At 35.4% G+C, this 21,757-nt stretch overlaps 2 protein-coding genes across 2 annotated transcripts; both read right to left on the reverse strand.

Moving 5' to 3' along the window:
• Positions 1 to 12,923: 12,923 nt before the first annotated feature.
• On the reverse strand, positions 12,924 to 17,146 carry LOC132055384 (protein CHUP1, chloroplastic-like). The gene is made up of 4 exons (XM_059447179.1): positions 16,234 to 17,146; positions 16,021 to 16,118; positions 14,456 to 15,220; positions 12,924 to 13,950 (listed from the first exon to the last, which is right to left on the reverse strand). Exons 1-4 carry the CDS (start codon positions 16,385 to 16,387, stop codon positions 13,069 to 13,071), a joined length of 1,899 nt encoding a protein of 632 aa, XP_059303162.1. The 5' UTR covers positions 16,388 to 17,146; the 3' UTR covers positions 12,924 to 13,068.
• A 142-nt stretch (positions 17,147 to 17,288) lies between these two features.
• Positions 17,289 to 20,997, reverse strand: LOC132055385 (uncharacterized). The gene is made up of 9 exons (XM_059447181.1): positions 20,830 to 20,997; positions 20,687 to 20,752; positions 20,485 to 20,590; positions 19,593 to 19,635; positions 19,131 to 19,203; positions 18,247 to 18,334; positions 18,076 to 18,132; positions 17,819 to 17,897; positions 17,289 to 17,530 (listed from the first exon to the last, which is right to left on the reverse strand). Exons 1-9 carry the CDS (start codon positions 20,898 to 20,900, stop codon positions 17,517 to 17,519), a joined length of 597 nt encoding a protein of 198 aa, XP_059303164.1. The 5' UTR covers positions 20,901 to 20,997; the 3' UTR covers positions 17,289 to 17,516.
• Positions 20,998 to 21,757: the final 760 nt, after the last annotated feature.

The raw sequence follows: 21,757 nt of genomic DNA on the forward strand, positions 1-21,757 counted from the left end.
TTGCTTAGTAGTCTCAATGGTGTATCTGACCCAAGTCCATCTTTTCTTTGTTGTTGATTTTAATAGTATGTGTTCCACAGAGAAGAGATCGAGGTAAAAGTTTTGTTATCCTTCAACATCTATGCCATTTTTTTTTTCCTTCCTTGATAAAGTCTAAGAATGTATATTTTTTTTTTCTGATACAGTCAATTTTAACTCTTTGACAGAAAAGGCAAAGGGGGTTTACAGTTCTGGGCCTTTTCTTTATGTGTACTTTTTCTAATCGATAGGTGAGATAATCGATGAAGAATGTGTATTGATGATGCTATTCTCCTTTCTTTTTCTCGATAGCAGTGACTTGTTGCATTTTTAAATAGGGTAGAATCTTTAATAGACCTAGTTGATCAGTACGAGTCTGCCCTTTGTTTTTTACCCAATTTTAGAATTACTTGAATAGTAAACCTTTTCTCTTTTATTTTATTTTATGTATGGTGTTGCAAAGATCCATGCTTTCTCTTGAGCTGAGGGTCTTTTGGTACCTCCCTAACCGTAGGGGTAAACCTTTTTCTCCGGGTATCTTCTTCTTGTTGTTGTTGTGTGTTGCAAAGATCTATTGTGTTGAATGTGTTGTCTGCAGTTTGCATCTTCTTTCCATATGTAATCCTAATATCATGCGTGTTTGGTGATCTTATTAATTTTTTTTAAATTTTTCAACTTCCTCTGTATGCTTTGCTTTTAATTGGCATTGGTGTGTATGTTCTGTGTTGTGCTTTGATATTTATGTACCTTTAAGCACGATCCCAATTAAATACTAGTCAATTTTAGAGTAGATTTTCTTGAAGGAAATGTAAGTCAGACGGCTGAACTTTGTTGAATTAAGTCCTCTAATTATTGCTCAGGATCCTTTATACTCGCCTTTGGTTTGACATTTGGTTAAATGTTGTCATAATATTGTTGCCATATTTCAGCTATGAATTCTTTACTTCAGTTATAAATTATTTTTATCTTAACTTTAATCTACTTTACGTTTTAGTAAATTTGACTTCCCTTATCATGTAGATACGCCAACAAGTGAAAGGAGCCGTGCTTTAATGGCTGGTTTACCAATTAAGGGGATCCACATAGCAGATGAGGTTCAAATATGTTGATCTATTTTGTGAAATTTGTTTGAACTTTTTTAGTTACAATTACTGAAGGGGAAAATATCTATTCCAGGGCGAGCTTCCTAGCAAATTGAAAACAAAAAAAATCAAATACTTCGTGGTCAGGTACTGCTTGGACCTGCTCCAACAAACTTAAGCATTACCCTTCCTTTTGCCGAAATGGAACTACAATAACTGTAAGCACTTTATAGCATTAAATCAATTACTTGACCTCATATTTCTTTTCCTTCTACCTGTAATCTCTTAGTTTTCTGCAGGTTAATTCCTTTGCTATAGTCATGGCCAAAGAAGAAAGTCACTACCTAGGTTACTTGGAAGATTTCTATGAGAACAAGAAGGGGCAGAAAAAAGTTATGCAGTGGCTTCACCATTTTCAGGAAGTCCAGTGTGTAATTCCTCAGCTCGAGGGACATCCTAGAGAAGTATTTATAAAGTCTCATGTTCAGGTGATCCATGCCAAGTGTACCGATGGTCCTGCTACAGTTTTGACTCCTAGAGATTATGAGGAATATATATCTCTTGTCCCTGAAATCTGGTGGCTATATGTGCTTGGTCTTGAGCACCCATTGTGGTTTATCAAACACTACCTTTTATTGGAAATTATTACTAACATACAAAAATTATTGGTTGAGCACCCAATCTCAAAGTCTGAGATTTAACTGCATTTGATGGGATGATTTGAAAATTTTGGGTTAAAAAATAAAATTCAAACGACCATGTTTGTCCTCTGGTGTTTATATGTGCTTTAGGGAATTCAGAAACAACAAGGTCATGCCATTCTCTCTGAGTAAACTGGATGGATACTATAATCAAACGATATTTACCATGTTACGCAGTCCACAAAAGTCAAAAGTGTCATAAGTTGCATGAAGTAAAAGATATAACCCGTGAAGATCCTTCAAGCCAGGCGAAACTGGAGAGTCAGATAGCAAATCCCGGACAAACTTGCCCGAAGTTAAAAATAAAATTGCCAAGCAGTGGACCAGTTGGAATTCGGCTTGTTAAGCACTCAATGTAAGCCGTCTTTTGAAGTTGGTGACAACTTAGAGGTTTTTAGCCAGGATAGTGGCATGAGAGGCTGCTGGTTCAGGTGTAAGGTCTTACAGGTATCACAAAAATGTCTGAAAGTTCAATACGATGACATCCTGGACTGTGATGGTCCTGACAAGCTTGAGGTACCTTAAGTTTATATGCAGTAATATTTTTAACTGGACCTTGGAGAACATATACGAATAGTAGAAATTCGAATCTATTTTATGATCTACTTACATATATTGACTTGTCCGCCTTGCTTGATTATAGGAATAGGTTCCTTCCTCCAAAGTTGCAGACTCTGATAAATTGCGCATGAGATACACAGGTCGCCTCACAGTTCGGCGCCAGCCTCCAGAGGATTCTTCTGACCATTCTTTTGAAGTAGGAGCTGCAGTTAATGCTTGGTGGTCTGACGGGTGGTATGAAGGTGTTGTTGCTGGTTTCCATGTCCGTCGCGGTCATCTTCAGGTTTACTTCCCTGGTAAGATTCATGCTGTCAAAACATGACCCCTTCCTCCCGAGCTAGAAGCCTAGATATGGGTTCGCTGAACCCAATAGCTTTTGCTCAAACAATGTCTTTTGTTAACAAAATCATTAAATATGTTCAAATAGTAGATTTAGAACCCTAGTTATTGTCACTTGAAGTCGTCACTCTATAAATTGAAATTCTGGCTCTACCTCTGCCCCCCTCCCTCCCTTACTAAATAAGAAATAAAAGAAGAGCACCCAAAAAACTATAAGGTTAAAATAGAAATAGAAAACAAGGAATAAAAGGAGAATTCTTGCTTATTGGTTGATGTAGAGCTACTTCTCATAAGGATAAATGAACAGCCAATGGATGTAAAATTGGAGTCTCTAGTTATTTCCGATTCTTACTTGAAATCATATGTCCAAACTCAGCATTGTCATAAATTGACTTTCTAACTTAGCAGTGGAAAAAGTTTTAAACAGTAGGCCTAGCTTCTGGCTAATTTGTTGTCTGGAATTTTGAATGCTCCAAGGTGTTTCTTTTTCTTCAATAAATTGGTGAGAACAGATTATCGGAGATTTACAAGAAAAACTTGAGGATTTCAAAAGATTGGATAGATGACAAATGGGTTGAAGTTGAGGGAAAGAAAGACATAAAGTCGTTCATAAGCTCGAGTTTACCTGACGTATCCAAGTGCAGTATCAAAGAATCCGGGAACCGCGAAAATCAGATGGCTCCCAAGCTTGTGGCACCTGAAGACAAAAAAATGGCGTCGACCTTTAAACACCCAGGGGAGAAGCAAGATACCGATGTGCTTAAACTGAAAAAGCGATGGTGTAATGATTTTGTTGAAGGGAAGAAGAACTGATTTCAGACAATTTTACAGGTGATAATGTTGGCCTCTAGGAGTCGTCAACTTTTTTGATAATGGTGAAAATGCTTTTGGCATTGTGGGTAAATATTTTGACTTGTAAGTATCTCTCAACGTTGCCCGATTTGCCTTTGTAAATATACAGGTCTTTGACAACAAAACATGGAAAAGGCAACTTATAGAACTTAGGGACTATACGCAAGTACTCTTCTGTTTGGTATATGTGTTTTACATATTGGCCCAGAAAAGAATTTTGAGTGGTGCACTGGTTTAAGCATGTGTCCTAACTCTTGAGGTTGAGGGTTTGAATCTGCCTGCTGTCCTTTGTTGAGTCTTTGTGCGATTACACTGGGTATGTTGTTGTTGTTGTTGTATATTGGCCCAGAAGTTGGTATGCTTTTGTATTGTACACTCTCTCTTATCGGATATTTATAAAAGTTGTAGCTTTATGAAGTTTCCTTTGAGTATGTGTTTGCTATGGTGCTTGGACTCTCCAAAAATGTTGCTTCACCCATTTTTCAAACTCCTTTTCTTGAAAAAACTATTAATACCACTTTTTTAGAAGAAGAGCAAAATGTTCTGACAATTTAACCGACTCGTTTTTCTTGGAAAACTTACTCTATTGCTTCTGAAAATGCAGATAAGTATTTTACATTTGAATCTATTCTTATAAATAAACACCAAATGGTATATTTTACTCTTCCCATATTGGCAAAAGGCTCTTACATTTTAACCACTAGCTTGATTGTTAAGGGCTGGAATTGTATCTTTTGACTTTGTTGCTTGTAATTTAAATTACAGAAAAGGGCCACAATGGTCCCTGTACTCCGCCAAGGAGCACATTTGCCCTCCGTTAATAGTTGGCCTTTTTTTTGCCCTTGTAGTCATCAAAAGGTGACACTTTTGCCCTTTCAACTGGCCATGGCTACCACACCAATGCTTGCCTTCCTAGTTTCTATTTGCATAACCTGTATCTGGGAACACATAACAATACCATCTTATAACATCTTCATGTTCATGTAGTCAAATTAGCTCTATTTTATCTAATCAGATTCACACATATCTACACTAAAACATAGCATATTTCTACCCTTCCAAATATGTCAAACAATGTCAAACACTTCATAAATCTAAACGATTCATCGTAAACACATGTTTATATTAGGACTACTTCCACTTCGGAGTATATTGGGTCAATGGCTCAAAATAAAGATGGTGAATAATCTATAAAGGACATATAGTAACATCTATTCATTATAAAATATGACAACCCCATTTTATGGTGATTAATGTTTCAGTATTAGCAGACCATAATACAAAAATGGCAAGTAAGGCAGACATATATAGTACTTTGATAATAGACAACTTGTTTGATGTTGGGTAACAATGTTATACCCATTCATTCTACAGAAATTGGAAACATTAAAGTTCAAAAGAAAAACATAAAGAGCTCAAAATTCATTGTCAATGTAGTATTAACCATCAGGAAGCAAACAAGAAAATCATAAGAGCCCAAAATACAGTCACTATAGTATTATTACATCCAAAACGTAAACTTAGTAGTAAGTGGTAAGGTCTTCCCAAGTCATAAGAGACGTAAACTTAGTAGTAAGTGATAAATTTTGTCAGTTCTCATTACACTATTGCTCTTTGTGAACTTTTTACAACCGTCCAACTAATGTTCTGTCAACAAAAAAATTGAATTCTGCAGTAGGCTTCATTTGCACGACTTCCCTGTTTCAGAAAATTTCAACAATAAAAGAAAATAAGTGCAAAGTTTGTAAATAGTGGTGTTAAACTACAAAAAACCGTAACTTAAGCAGAGAAAAAATATAAGGAAAGATAGGCCTATGTATGCAGTAAACCAACAAATATCTTAAATTTCTATGTACTACAAGTATTCTTGATATGTCTACAACCATTAGAAAAATAGAAATTTAAGCAAGAATCGTAGATGTTGTCCAACAAGGAAAATCATATTTTCAAAATAAGTTCTCCTAAGCGGTCAAGTTTCGTTTCTCGGTCTGTTACAGACAGTAAGAGGATAGAAGGAAACAATTCAAAGTTCAGTAACTATCCATAAACAGGTGATGTCATTAATAATGGTACATATGCTGCAATTTAGTTCATAATTTTTCTTCCCTGGATTATGCTCTGATTTTCAATCTTTCTTGAGCCCAATCTCTTATATCTTCTATCATATTCCTAAATATCCTTCTAATTATTATATCTACGACTTCTTTAGGTAGTAGTTATCTTAATCTTAATATAAGTCTTGTAGTATATTGATGAAGATATTTCATATGAGAAACATCTGGTAAAAGATAAGCTAGGAAGTAAAAAAAGGTTCGGAAAAGGGCCAAATATACCCCTGTACTATCCGAAAAGGGCTAAGTTTATGCCTCGTTATATTTTGGGTCTAAATATACCGCTATTGTTATACTTTGGGCACAAATAAACCCCTCCACCATTAAAGTTGACTAAGGTGTAATCCAATGCCACATGGCATTAATATTTTTAAAGAAGTAAATACCATGTGGCATGCCACCTCATTAATTAAACCCAATTTTATACCCCCACCCTCTCCCCTCGTTCCATATCAATTTCACCATTACAGAAGTCTTTCAAACCCCTAATGTATGGATCAATATTTGTCCTAAAAGAAAACTGTAATTGGATTGCTTTCTTCTATTTTAATAGAGGGGTACCTGAACCCCTCCCTCCAATTATTAATTCTGGAGCTAGCATCAGATGAACAAGGCATGACGATGAGTCTATTTACATTGGAATCTGGGATCGAACCTATTGAAGCTTGCTAGAAGGCGTTGTTGTGGATATCTCGACTCTTTCGCATAATTATCCAAACCCATTTTTAGGAAAAAAGGGTTCTACAGTTTGAGCCCCAATATTTTGCACGAATTTGTTCAAGGCATATATAGTTATCAGCTCTTGATCTTGGCATACTATGTACAGTTGCACCTTGAAATTGATACGGAAGGAGGGGAATGCGTGGGGTTTCAGCGGGGGGGGGGGGGGGGGGGTGTTTAAAATTGGGTTTGGTTAGTGAGGTGGCATGCCACATTAAAATATTAATGTCACGTGGGATTGGGTTACACGTCAGTCAAGTTTAACGGGGAAGGGTATATTTGTGCCCAAAATATAACGGCAGGGGTATATTTAGATCCAAAGTATAACGAGAGATATATTTGGCCTTTTTTTGATAGTACGGGGTATATTTGGCCATTTTCCGAAAAAGGTTTGATATCAAAAATCCTCACTTCCAACCTATAATTTTGCCGAAAGACTTATACATGGAATTTAATTGCATCCAAGATATCTTTACAAAAGAGGATAAGTTTTGAGGGTAATAGAACCACAGAACTAGGACAAGGTTTGGTTTAACTGCTATAAATACAAACGTTTCCTTTTGCAATAAAATATATTCCATCTCTTCTTCCATCTGATTTTCCCCTCACCCATTTTGTTTTCGCCCTCTTAACAGGTTCATTTAAAACATTAGCATCAAAGACAGATACTTTTCTCTTAGTGGAAACAATTGCAAGATTTTTATCGGATGTTGCCGCAGCCCCAAGGGACAATTGATTTTCAAACAAATGTTATCTTTTGGAGACAACATGAAAGATTTCAATAATTAGTAGAGTCCTCAGGTACCGCCAAAAGTTATGGTAAGATGGTAAGTATCTCGGATTCGAGCTTTGGAAAGATGGTAAGTACTATCTCCGATTCGAGCTTTGGTAAGATGGCAAGTACTATCTCAGATTCAAGCTTTGATAAGATGATAAGTACTATCACGGATTCGAGCTTTCAGGATGGAGTCATTTCTCAGGGAAATCAATAGCCTCAAGCAGTAAGAGACACAGACATACCTTTTGCACACTTCTCCAAAGCTGCCGCCCCAAAGCTGCTTCCGAAACAATCCTATCATCAACAAATTTCTCAATATTAGAATAAATTTTTTTTGCAATGCTAAATGTTTTATTGATAGTAAGTAACTAAATAACATACCAAGATGGTACGGTACTTAAGTAAGGCGATTAATGTCTTCTTCAGCCTCATACCGATCACACATAAATAACACAACCTTAATATGAAACTTACTCTAAGCACAGGAGATCAACCATTCTGTTACTCTTCAGGATTGTCCACAATATCACTCCCCACTTGCTTGCTTTATTGATGATTTTATGCATTTACTTTTATAAATTGTCTATATATTTAGTAGATGTGGCTGTGCTGAATATTCATATGTGTTCCTTTGTGATTTTGAGATGCCTTTCATGGATTAACAGATTTTGAGATTCATAGCTTGTCAAGTTACAATTTTCTAAAAGCAGGAACACTGCATTTGTTCTTCAAGGTTGCCCTTTTCTTCTTTTTCTTTTGTTTTAGTACATCATCATCATCCCCCTTGATTACAACCACCCATTGTATTCTACCGCTCTATATGAACTCAGTAAAGTAAAAAATCAGAAGAGTGCTACTCCAACTAGTGAATGGGCCAAGCAGGTAAAGACATAAAGCAATATTCACTTATGCAATTTACACTTGCATCAAATTTCATGAAAGCTAACTATATAAGACCAGAAGCTACTTGAAGGAGGAAACTTACTAATTTTTTATTTTATTTTTGAAAATGAGAAGTCACTTATTGAAATTAATATGCAACTTTAACATTTTTACTGCAACATATTGTTATCCAACATTCGGATACCACATGTCACTCTGACAGCCTATGGAGACATCCTAACACACCAACATAACAGGAAGCCAAACATTGAGAATCACAAAACATGGATGTGTTGGTATGGTTCTAATACCATGTTAACAAAATGGATCTCACCATAACTAAACTGCCAAAGCTAACCCAAAAGATGAAGACAACACCAGACTCTCTTAAAAAACATGGACATGTAGAGAGCTATCATAAGCTTGAATAAAGAAAAGAAAATCACAAATAATAATATATGGTGCACTAGACAAAGAAAATTTCACCAACAAAATTTTATAGTAAGTCCTAATGAAAGGATCTTCAAACATGAAATACCGGAGAAAGATGTTGAAAAGGAGAAAGCTGAAGAGAGCAAGGAAATCCACATGTAGAACTTCTCTAATTAATATCAGAAACAAATTTAAAGTATTCATAAATTGCAGGGAAGTTGAAAATCATGACTTCCACATAAAAAAGGGAGAAGAATTAGAATATATCAGATGGCTTTATCAGGACAATTAACTGCATCCACATACTCGGAAAAACTTACTATTATGGCTATGTAAGGGAACCGGCTTCTCCCTTTTCAATCACCTCCTACCTTAAGGCAGGCCTCGCCAGGAAGTGGTACTCCTTATTACATACAGTTTTAGAAAGAGAGCTATCGTACTTCGATGCTGGTGCGACATAGCTATAAACATGAAATTTATCAACTATATTCAATTTTCAATTTTTTTTTTTTTTTTTTTTGAAACTGGTACATATAAATTTATTTTTCAGTTTTTAACACATGTTTCTGTAAAACTGAATGTTCTTTCACAAAATAAGCTGAAAATATACGATACTACCTATCTGCAATGCATCGTACCTTGAGTTCTTTCGCATCATTCCTCGTGTTCTTTCAATATCTTTGAAATTAAGCCACTTCTCCTCTAATTTCCACCTATTAAGGCTCAGGGAGAAATTAAGCTCCTTCTTCGTTTCTTTTTTTATAGCAAACTCCTTCTTTGTTTATCCTATATTGTTTTTCAGACTGACCAAAGCAACAATTTCAAAACAGATTGAAGGCACCAAGGATTTTTAACTAACACAAATTACTTTAATCATTACTTCGATTATGTACCAGTATTATCCGAACAGTCAAAGTGGAATGGAGAGAATCTGAATGGAGAACTATAGCAGGACTAAAAATAAAATAAATGCCGGAACGGAAAGAAATTAGTTACCAATCAGAGGGCATTTTTCTTTAGCCGGCTTGACCTACGTAGCCTACGAGGATGGGGTAGCTTCAGCTTAGGTGCAAATTCCTCGTCCTCGTCCTCAGGGGTGGAGCTACAGTGTTAAACGGGGATTCGGGCGAACCTAGTAGCTTTTGCGTAGACCCTATATTTTTACTATAGAAAAAACAGTAAAGGTAGATATTATTACTTGCGAATCCACATACACAAATAGAAAAAACAGTAATGCAGAACTCAATCCTATAGGTATCATAGAGGACTGATTCATTCCTTCAAGAAAAACACAACTCAATCCTATATGATATCCACATGGTATGTATCATATAATGACAGGGTATTATAGAGGGTTGGTTCATTTCTTCAAGAAAAAACACTCCTAAGTCCTCTATGATACTCACAAGGTATATCATGTACTGATAGGTTATCAAAGAGGACTAGCAATTCATTCTTTCAAGAAAAACACTCAGTACTCTGTGATACCCACATGGTATATCATATACTAACATGGTATCATAGAGGAATGGTAGTTCATTCCTTCAAGAAAAACACTCAGTCCTCTATAATACAAACCTGGTATATATCATAGACTAACAGGGCATCATAAATAGTAGATTTATTCCAACACTATCCATTCCTCTATGATGCCCATATGGTATATATCATATACCAACAAGGTATCATAGAGGATCGGTTCATTTCTTCAAGAAAAAACACTCATCGGTCCTCTATGATTCCCAAATGGTATATATCATATAGTATATACTGACAGAGTATCATAGAGGAATGGGTTATTCTTTCAAGAAAAACACAACTCAATCCTCTATGATACATACATAGTATAATCATATATTGATAAGGTACAGCGGATGCCTGACCCACATGATATATCATATACTTACAAGATATCATAAATGACTGATTTATTCCTTCAAATAAGAGCTCAATCATCAATGATACCAAATGGTATATATCATACACTGACATTATCATAGAGACTAGTTCATTTTTTAAAAATTAAAAAAAATACTGTTGAATCCCCTATGATACCCACGTGATATATATCATATATTGATAGAATATCATAAAAGACCTATTCTTTACTTCAAAGAAAACTCATCGGTCCTTTATGATACCCACATGATATATATCATATACCGATAAGGAATCATAGAGGACAAGTTCATTCCTTCAAAAGAAAAAAAATACAACAAATAGAGTTTAAGCTTAATTTTGATATATTAATTTCTATATCATTTTAGCAAGTTAAAAATTAGTAAAAAAAATTACAAAAAAATAGTCATATTTTAGATATAACCTTTGTTTCATTTGCAAAAGAGAAAAGAAATATGAAAATATATTTTCTAGTAATTTAAATTTTAATAGAAAACATAAGTGACTTTTGGTAATTTTCTCACATTATTTTTTATTGTAGCCTAATTATTATTTTTATAAGCTAAAAATAGTTAGTTATTATAGTATTTATTTTCATATTAAACAAAAGAAAGAAAGGGAAAAAACAAAATACATGAAAAAGACCAAAGAAATAGAAGAATGGGTACATGTGCAGTGAAGTGATGTGAGCAAGAGTGATGTAAGCACGTGCAGTGCTTCCGTCCGTCTATGCACAATGTAAAGGGGTACACGGCTATTTAGTTATAGTTGTAGGAGTAGCTTATGTTATTTATTATCTAGGAGGGGTATGGGCGGGTAAATTGTTTCTCTTCAATGGGCATTTGTGTTGATTTTTCTAAGCTTGCCGGGATTTGTAGCTTCACATTGTCCCATCTCTCTTCATTTTTTCATTCTCTTTCCTTGCGTCTCCTTAAATTTGTCAATCAAAATCATAAATCCATCACAATATGTCTCAGATTTTTCGCTATATCATATCCATATTGTTGATAATGTATTTTTGACATACATATTCTAGGGGTTTTCAAGGTTTTGAGCAATTTAGATTTTTTTTAAGGTTCTCGAGCGATTTCCGAAATTTTGATTTGGGATATTTTTTGTTTTATATACAAATTATGAAATATGTGTACACTAGCCTATGTACACAAATCCACGAGCCGTTCGCCCCTAGTTAATATAGATATTGACGTGAACCAAAGTTACTGAATTTAGCCGAGTCTATAACAGATCATTGATTATATAAATTATTAATATAAATGCTGGTGTGAACCAAAGTTTATGGGTTCTGACTTTTAAAAGTGACGACTTCAAGTGCTAATAATTGTGTTTTAAAATTAATATGTGTACATGTTTAATGAAATTTTCAACACAAATACACTAATTGAGCAAAGGCTATTAGGTTCGGCCGCACCCATAGTCGGGCTTATACCTATGCCCTTTGGTTGAATGCTGAGTTATTTAACCAAAGGAATAGATATCAATTTCCACTTGATTTTTTTCTCCCTTTTTTGGTGGTGCACCTATGTTTTAGAAAATTTAAATCTGCCTTGCTCTCTACCAAATACAATTTTAATATCTAGAGCTCAAACTTAAAACTTCAAACTAAAAATACCTCAACTGCAAATTGCTCAATCTCAAAATAATATATAGGAAAATATTTTGGTAGGGATCTAGTAGCTTAGTTGGTTGAGGGTTCAAATCCCACGTTGTAATTCCTCCCCTATTTCCCTTTCCCTACCCCTATTAAGATACGTCTCCATTTTAATTTGTTTGTCTTACTTTCTCTTTTAATCTATTTAAAAAAGAACCCCGCTCAGGTACACTGATCATCACATACACCAGATACACTCAATTTGGGAAGTCATGCACAAATGTCTATTTACGTATAATCTATTTGTATTTCATGATAATGTTAGAATTAAGGTGTAATTAATTGATACTAATGTATTTCTATTCTCACATGGACTTTTTTACGACAGGCCAGAACTTGCCCTGGAATTTCTAAAGCAAGCGGCAAAAGGAGGCCACATTGGAGCATTATATGTGATTGGCATAATTACAGTCTTTATGGGTGGTGACTCCAAGTGAAAGGGGTACAGTTGATTGGTAGCATGAAAGAAGCGGAGCCACTGAGAAAAATAACAAGAGAGTGTCGAAAGAAATTAGTCGAGATCTTGAAAATTATTTGGGTGAAAAATCCTTTAATTTTGGGACAAAGACCCACTTGTTGCACTATTCAACATCAACACATTCCCAGGAATGGCTGGGATAGTGACGATGAAGATGAACGTGGCGATTTTCATTGTCATGCTTGCAGTTGTGATGCAGAAATTGCTTATATCGTCTGTATTTTGCCTGCGTATTAGTATTAGCTATGATTATCTTTCGTCTGTAATAGTTCTTCATTCTAAACTATGTGCATAAGTTAATTCGTTGTTTGCCGGATCTATTAATATTCCTGAAGTAGCTATTTGAAAAAATGATTGAACATAGATTTTATAAAGATATTTTTTGCGGCTATTGCTTGATGAACTGTGTAACTCTGATCATAAATTAAATCATACGTGCAACTTGTAGACATTAGCTTACCTCAGATCATACAGAGGGTTAATAACGTTGGAGAAACACAGAAGGCAAAAAGTGACTGTTTGAGCATAACATTATTTACACAAATGTTAGAAGGAACTAACAGATGCTGATCTCCTGCAAAATCCGGTTTTAGAACGGGACCCTTTTAACACTTCTGCATATTTCACCAACTCGGTTTTCTCTGGATCATCTTTAGTTTTGTGTTCTTGAGGTGAATCGGTTAGACGACTTGATATATAATCCAATTTTCCTGAACCTGACGACGAACCCCCATCACTATTTTGCCTACTATTCATCAGAGAGTTGTTTTCTCCTAATTTGCCTCTCCTTGAATCTTGAGACACAGAATGTAAGTCCAGAAATTGTTTGGATGAACCCTGTGAGGATGCTCTTGACCTGCTGTTGAGCCCATCTAAACCAGAACTGTAGCCTGGAGAATAGCTAGAATGTCTTGCTACATTATCTTCTAAAGTGTTCACCATATCCATAGAAGAACTCCGACTAAGATGGCGGCCCTTTCCACGTACTAGTCTCATAAGCTTACTAAACACCTTCTTTTTGCTCGAACTCTGAGTCTTACGGGGTGATGAGTTATCAGTAGAAGTGTCATCAAATTCAACGGAGTCTGTAAGAAAGGATGTTCGGGAGGAGGACCATTCGGAATCAAGATCACTAACATTGATCTCCCTTTCCCCCGGACTTTCTTCTTTGTTTGCATATTCAAGAATTAGTTGCTTGGCTTTCTCCTCTGACTTGGGGCTCAATGTTTTGCTGAGGTCTCTTGCAATTGTCTTGCCTGTGACTGGCTGATAGTTCCTCATCTCATATCGCAAGCAAGCATTTATCCATCGGAGATAGACTAGTTCCTCAGCATCATTGCAGCGATCTGCTTTAAGCCGCTCAACTTCCTTTGCTAAATCTTCATTTTGCTTCCTCAACTGTAGAGTTTCCTCCTTCAGTGCTTCTGTCTGCGACAGAAGACAGAAGCATTTTATAAGTACACGTAGGAGTGGCAAAATTAGCCCATGAAAATATGACCCGTCAAATCCTCTAAAGTTGACCTGCCTATTTATTAGCCCAATCCATTTCAGTCCATCTAAAAATTGGGTTGATGTGTATACTTAGCCCAAATTGATCCATAGAAACCTTGTCAAAATATTTTCAAAAAGAACTTTTTCTCTGTCTGGTATGTTATATATAGGCATAATAAAGAAAAAAAATAGTTTTATTAGATGCTTAAATAATATAAGAAAACAAATAAAGAAGTTAAAACTTAGTAAGAATTGAGCAGGTTGGGTTATGACCCGCTTTTTAGCCCAACCCATTTCAGCCCAAGTGACTTTTGGCAGGTCATTTATTAACTTAGCCCATTTTCACTCGCCCAAATCCAGCCCAACCCGACCCATTTGGCACGCCTAAGAACACGTTAAGTAGACAGAGCGAAAATGAACGTAACATGAACAAAAGAATTACTTCTTCATTCTCCAAGACGGAAGCAGCAATGATCTGAACAGATTCCAGTCTATGAGCCAGATCTGAATTTTCTTTTCTTAAACTTTGGTTAGATTTCTTCAACTCATCAGCCTGATTCTCCAAATCCTTGAGTTTCCAGAGCTTTGACTGAAAATCCAACTCAGCTTCAACGGTCTTCTTTTCCTGGTCATGCAACTTCATAACTTTTTCTTGAAGGACTAAAATATGTTCTTTATTGTGATCACCTTCTGATCTTATCTTTTTTTTGAGTTGCTTTATCTTCACTTTTGCAGCTTCGAGCTCAGAAAGAACTTTTGCATAATCGGCCACTTTAGCCTCTAACCTCATCTTATCTGCCGTTAATGACTCAATCTTGAGACCGAAAAGCTTGGCCTCCACATTGTTTATGTTTAGTTGATTTTGAAGCTCCATGATAGCAGTTTCTTGCTCCTTAAGACCATAATACTCGAGCAATTGGATTTCTAGAGTCCTCTCCCTCTCTTCGAGAGTTTTAACAATGTTTTTCAGGCTCTTAATCTCTTGTTGATCATGGTTAACCATTTCAACAATTCTATATTCTCTTGGTGAATCTTCATGCTGTGTCACTGTTTCGATGTCTCTCTTTGAGGTAGATAAATTAAGTTCCTTTACAAGTTCATTAAATTCTGGCAGGTAAAATCCATCTCTCTCTGTGTCGAATACACCACTGCTAGATGGAACACCTGTAGAATGCTCAATAATGTGTTTAGAGATGTGGAGGTCCTCCTGCAAGAGGAACGAAAAAAGATTATCTTGTAACAACCAATATATGTTATAGGAACAAATTGAAGATTTGCTATAATTCAGCTCATCACAACTTGTTTTGTTTTAGCTGATTAACAACTACTAACAAGTTTGTAAATTCATGTTTTTGGATAATCAATAAAGTGAAGTGCATTAAGCCATCAAAAAAGCAGAGTCAGAGAGGAAATTCTTGAAAATCAAAGGAGATTATTTTGATCAAGTAATTCAAAATGCTAAGAGATACACACACAGTAGTCTAATACTATGTTTAAGCTTTTATGAAAAGCCCAGATTTGATTTCCAGGCTTTCAAATGAGATGAATTACTGTCAACAAGAGAACTTGTGTTCCAAAATAAAAAAGAAAAGAAGACATGAAAAAGAACACCCTCCTTTTCTCCTTAAAGGTGAAAAACAATCAAATAACTCGCGTGAAGCTAAACTATTAACATAAATTGTTTAATGCTGCCTGAAGGGGGAGAGGATTTCCCTAAAAACAAAGATAGGCGTGTCAGGAAACAATGTGAAGTCACTCACTCCTATTTCATTGTCCAGGGAGCTATTGACTAATGACCTGAAAATGCGAGCCGTTTGGGAAGCATGAGCAACCCTTTGCTCGCGAGATAGCGATGACATGAAATTGACCGGCCAGGGTGATTTCAGGGGTTTATGGGGTGCTTCTCCTTGTGCGACTTGCCACTAATCTAACTATTACCCAAAGCAATTTGTCGATAAATATGATGCTTGAACAATGAAAGAACAATGCATAATCCAATAATCTTACGTGTTTCTCTGAGGTGGTAGAAACTGATTTTCGGGAGGAAGGTGAATGAGTTGCATGGGAGGCCTGATCATCATTTGTGAGCTCACCATTTTCACCACCTGTAACTCCATTCACAAAATCAAGAACAAACAAAATATTAGGAAGAAATTACTCCAAAAACCAAAGTAACACCTAATTAATAAACCCCATGAGATTAAAATACAAAAAATTAACCTGTTGTGTATGGAGGGGGAGATGTATTGGATTTGGAGGGCTTGATTCTTTTGGTTCTGAAAATGGTATAGATAATTCCACCAACAGATATAGCCAAAACAACCCCAATTTTCAGGACATCAGGCCTTATTATGTTCCTATTATCTCTCACCATTATTAATTTCTCTGAGAAAAATCATCATGGTTTTGAGTTTCCCTCCTCCTCGTCATCTGAATAACCCCAAAACACCACCAAGAGAAAAGATAAAAAAATTATGATGAAAAGGAGATTATTTCTCTGATTGAAACAAGGGGAAACACTTCACCAGGAGAATAAAGTTAGAAAACGTAATAATGATGTGGATTATATTATCTATTACGATTTATATGTTGGTTAATTATCCTAAAATGAAAGTTTATTAGTAGTATATTATTAATTGTTTAAATAACACTAGTGTATTTTGAGAGAATGACCTATACATGCACTACTATTTTTTGTTGTTGATATTTCAAATCTTTGTGCTATAAGCTTCACTGAAAGATGCTTGGTCCCCCATCTAATTATTTACATGCACGCGCAAAAAAAGGAGACAAATCAAAACTAGCATTGCGTTAATGGCGTTATTATAGGCTTCATGTTTATCATTTAGGTCTAGTAGATAATGAGCTACAATCACTATGAAACTCTCAACAACTTTCTCATGCACAAGGCACACCGCACACGTATGCACGCCTGCTGCTCAACGCTAAGGGACTTACCTAACAGCTTCAATGTGAATCATGTATTAATTCCCGAAACAGAGAAACTGACACCTTCACTCCTCAAAAGTCCTCTTCTCAAATACTCTGAAGTTTCATAACACCGCAAATTTTAACCACATCATCACATTCTACATTTGAACACTTTAAGGAAATAAATACTCAAAACTTTGTTGTTTTCATTTGCTGTGAGACGTCGACTGAGGATTTATGGCTAAAAAGAAAAAGGTACATAGCTTCTCTTTCGGAAAAAACAAGCATAGATGATAGTTCTACCAAGGTATGCGCTTCAGAACGGCACTATACACAGACGCACATAAATCTCAAAGGCGGACTTTTTTTCTATAAGAAACTAGCAAAATGAACAAGATTCATATTATTGGGATACAGAAATTCCTAAGGTACAAAATTGTTACTGATATTTCAGCAATTATCATTCAACACTCCAGGGAGATACGGAAGTCTTGCTGTGGTGACAGAACGTTGGCAATTGGAAACACCATCCAGGGCTTAGGAATTCGTAGTTAGCTGCTTCAAACACGTCCTCAAAATCTTGGAGCTGCAGAAATACATCGAACAAGAAATTAGATGAGAAACCATGAATCAATTGAGTTGGAAAAGGATGAGTGTTTCTTTTTTTATTACGTCAGGGGAGAGGGAAAGGAAAAAGGGGAGGGATGCAACGCTATTGATGGGGTTTGATCCCTCCTCAAACGTGGAAGGGAGAGAGCTTACCAAGTGAGCTAGCCCTCAACCCCAATAAGTGTTTGGGATATTAGATTTTTGGAAAAAATTTAGAAGATTTTTGCAGTTATAAGAAAGAGAACATAGGCAGAGTAGGCTTTACCTCCACCCATTGTTGCTTCAGGCAACCTCTCAATTGAGTACTTGTGATTAGTGATGTACATGATTGGTACACCAGGGACCTGATCATTCAATGGTTAACAGTAGAAGTCAATGGTTAGTTAATTGCCCTTCTTTCTTTCTTTCTTTTGTTTGGAGGAAAGGCAGACGTCAAATAGTTAATAAAGCAGACATCAACAGTTAGCAGCAGAAGAGAGGAAAAAGGTACAAGAAAAAGGGATACAAGCTAAATAGTCATACCTTGCGAATTCTACGCTTCAAATCTCTATCACATGTTGCGACAATATAGCACTTGTGCTGTAGAGAAATAAAATCATCCAAACATGCAGTAGAGAACAAATTAGCATCAACACGAGAGCAATACGACTAACGCATTCAGAGAACATTATACGCAATGGATTAAGATCATACCTGTGTAACTCTCTCAACAATGCAATCATCAGCATATGTCCCTTTGTGAGTACAGGGAAGCCTTTCAAATCGGGGATCTTTCGCAATTCTATTTACCAAAAAAAAAAAAAAGAGGCACTAATTTCACTGTTTTTGAAAGGGCGGATTTTCCATAATAATCTAAATGAAATGAAGATGAAGAAACAGATTTATTCTTTGCAGAGAACTCCCAAAAGATTATAGTAACTTAAATCCATTAGCACTAATACAAAGTTGTCCATGCTGGGGTCGTCACTAGAAGCTGAAAAAACCATCTGCATGCCTAATAACATATATTTCGCTCAATCTAATCACAATTTAAGACAACGCTACCAGCTACCCTGCTATTGCTCTAAAAAAAGACTCCGGGAGGCAGTATTCTTTGCACTCGTGACCTGGCTAGCAAGCCTGGAGAATTGCAGAAGAGTTTTTTTTTTTTTTTAAAAAAAAAAAAAAAAAAAAAAGACATGCATAGAGACAGAACAGTCTTGTCCAGTTCAGCAAGATATTATAAGTTTACAGCTTAAACAGGTCATCGCCAACAAGGTTATCTCTTCGCATTCAAGGAAGGATTAAACCACCAATGTACACAATAGAGTTCTTTTGTTTATATTGATTATTGACATTAAATTAAACAAAATTCTAACTATAAAAACTAACAAAAAACCCCTTGAATCACTATATATATACAAGGGAAGTTTCACTACAGTAACCACTGCTCTAGCTAATTGTCCACCCTTTCCAACAACATACTCGGTGTGTTCCCACAGGTGGGGTCTGGGGGAAAATATGGACTAAACAAAACAGCATTCAGTTTAATCTAGTGACATAGAATAAAAAGAAGATAATTCGAGACAAGAATGTACCTAAGAGCAACACGGTATTTCTGACCCAGCTTCTCAAGCTCAGCCATGACACAGTCTGTAATGCAAGGAGTACCTGTTGAAGGAGAATATATTCAGCAGAAAATATAACTTCTCTGTAAATACAAAGCCAGTACATTTTTGGGTTTTTCACTGATGATTTCAGATAGGTCACAGTAGCAACCAGTGCCTCCAAGAATTATTTAAATTAAAACAAACAACAAACTAATACTGCATGAAAAACAGAAAAAAAAAAGAACTTTGGCATGCAATTATTAATCATACTATTGCTATTGGATATTTCAAATTTGTCTAGAAACTAGATTATATTTATCCTTATATCTGAAAGCAAGTGCATATATTTACCTCTTTACTTTAAGCATAAATATTCCACCAAGGGAAGATTCTGATAAAGAAGCAGGGGAGGGGAAAGTGAGAAACCATCTAGGGATAGAGGGAACGTACATTTGGCATACAAGCAATCCATCATAGCTTTCTCCAGATCCAACTAAAACAGAAAAGAGTTAAGCTTGCTCAGCTAAGTCATTGAAATCAGAAACAACATATACTGATATACCAAGGTAAACAAAATCATTAGACAAAAAGTGAACAAAAACTAAGTAAAATACACATTGTTCACTAGCAATCACTATCTTCTATTTTTTTTATAGAGACAACCACTATCTTCTAATTGGAGAATAAAGGAAGGAAAGCGCAATAAAAAAGGAGGGAGAAGAAAAAGTTTACTGTTCTCAATCATCCTAGAGGCAGTTGGAATATCATTCTTCTTAACACTGTATAAAGATAAGCAATAACTTCTATTAAGTAGATCCTTTACTTTTTTGTGTAGATGATTAGTATACCTTTTTGTATAGATGTTGTTATAGATGATTGGGTGGAATTTGTAGAGAATCATGTCTTTTTGTATATCCTTTACCCTTTTGGTATACCCCTTGTATACGGCCATTTTGGCCATGTTCATGAATGAAAACACACATACTTGATCAAAAAAAGATTAACTATCTAAAGTTTTATGGTACTCAGTTAATTGCTGGCTGCCAAGCATAAGCTGATGAATAAGGAAAAATAAAATGGGCTTAAACAGTAGTGTGCGAAACACTTTAGAAGCATAATGGATGCCACGCACGACGCACCCTTTATCCACAAAATTTCTCAACAACTCAATTTTTCAAGAATCCTCTTCTTTTTCCTAACACGAATGGACTTCTAGATACTATTGGTTATATTTTTGAAGGCTTAATGCTAGATTGAATAATATAGTTAGCAAAGAAAACACCAAGCCTACACAACATTAATAAATTTATTTAATTTACAAAATCAAAAAGAAGTGACTCACTTTATTCTGAATGGAGAAATTGATAAAGTTAGTATCAACTAAAACAAGATAAGGCGGCCCCAAAGCTGTGTTGTACTTGAAGAAAAGTGCAGACGAAACATAAGGCCTGAAACCCAAAACCCAACAACTCAATATTCAACAATTACAAAATCAACAAAGCCCTTTCCTTAAATTACAAATTGAAGCCAAAATACAAACTTACACGTTTCTTGGAAGCTTTTCTTTAGTCAAATCTTTCTTATTAGGGTTCAAAACTTCCTCTTTATGCCTGAAACAAAAAAACTCCATTAAAATTCAAATATAAAAAATAAAAAGAATGTAGGAATCAACACAATAATAACTCACTGTTTAATTGCTTTGTGAGTGACCATTTTCTTCATTACTGCAAATTTGGGAGCTTTTTTTGCTTTCCCCATTTTTTGGGTCTCAAAATCTGAAACTGGACAGGAGTTTCAGTTAGGAAGGTGTAGTGCAATTTTATGATTGTGTTCCTATTCTCAAAACCCTAACCTGATATGGAGCGGGTCAAGGGTTTTTATATATTGGGGAAGAGATTTCATGGCCTAGCCAGTTTTGGGCCCAGTATTAAAGTTGAATCTTTACACAAATAGCGGGACGATTAACTTTTTTGCTTTTCCTATCAAATAAATATAGATTATACTTATATTATATGTTCACGGACTATTTTTAGTTTAAGCAATTGGGTTTATAGCTATTTAGATTAATTATATAAAAGCTTTATTCACCATTTTAATTATAGTAAGTTAAATGAAAAAATTTAAAATTATTTTGCCATTGAGCTTCATGGTTCTTGTTTTCAAACACGAACGCCTTTTTCAATTATAAATTGTGTTCTCCGATCTACACCTGATAAACTATTGTTAATTGAGTGGTTATTTTATGGAAAAGCCTCCTTTCGTAACAAAAAGATACAATTTTATATTTTGATTTTTCTTTTAATGTAATTTATGCTCAAGGTGCGTGTGTCGTTTTGTGGGGGAAAATGAAGTATTCATAATTCATTCATAAATATGGTTTAGATTTAATATTATTTTGTTTTAATTGGTATTGGGCTTTTAAGTTCACACAAGGCAGGGTAAGGTTAGCGTATACTGTACCTTCCTATACTCCACTTGCGAAATTAAATTGGGTGTGTTATTGTATTGCGCCCTACGTTGTACGAACCTTCACTTTAGTTACCGCACCTGTGTCGGATTCTCCAAAAATGCACTATTGTCGGAGTATCCGACACACACCCGTTCATATTTTTAAA

The sequence above is a fragment of the Lycium ferocissimum genome, chromosome 5 (genome assembly GCF_029784015.1).
Source record: "Lycium ferocissimum isolate CSIRO_LF1 chromosome 5, AGI_CSIRO_Lferr_CH_V1, whole genome shotgun sequence".
NCBI lineage: Eukaryota > Viridiplantae > Streptophyta > Magnoliopsida > Solanales > Solanaceae > Lycium > Lycium ferocissimum.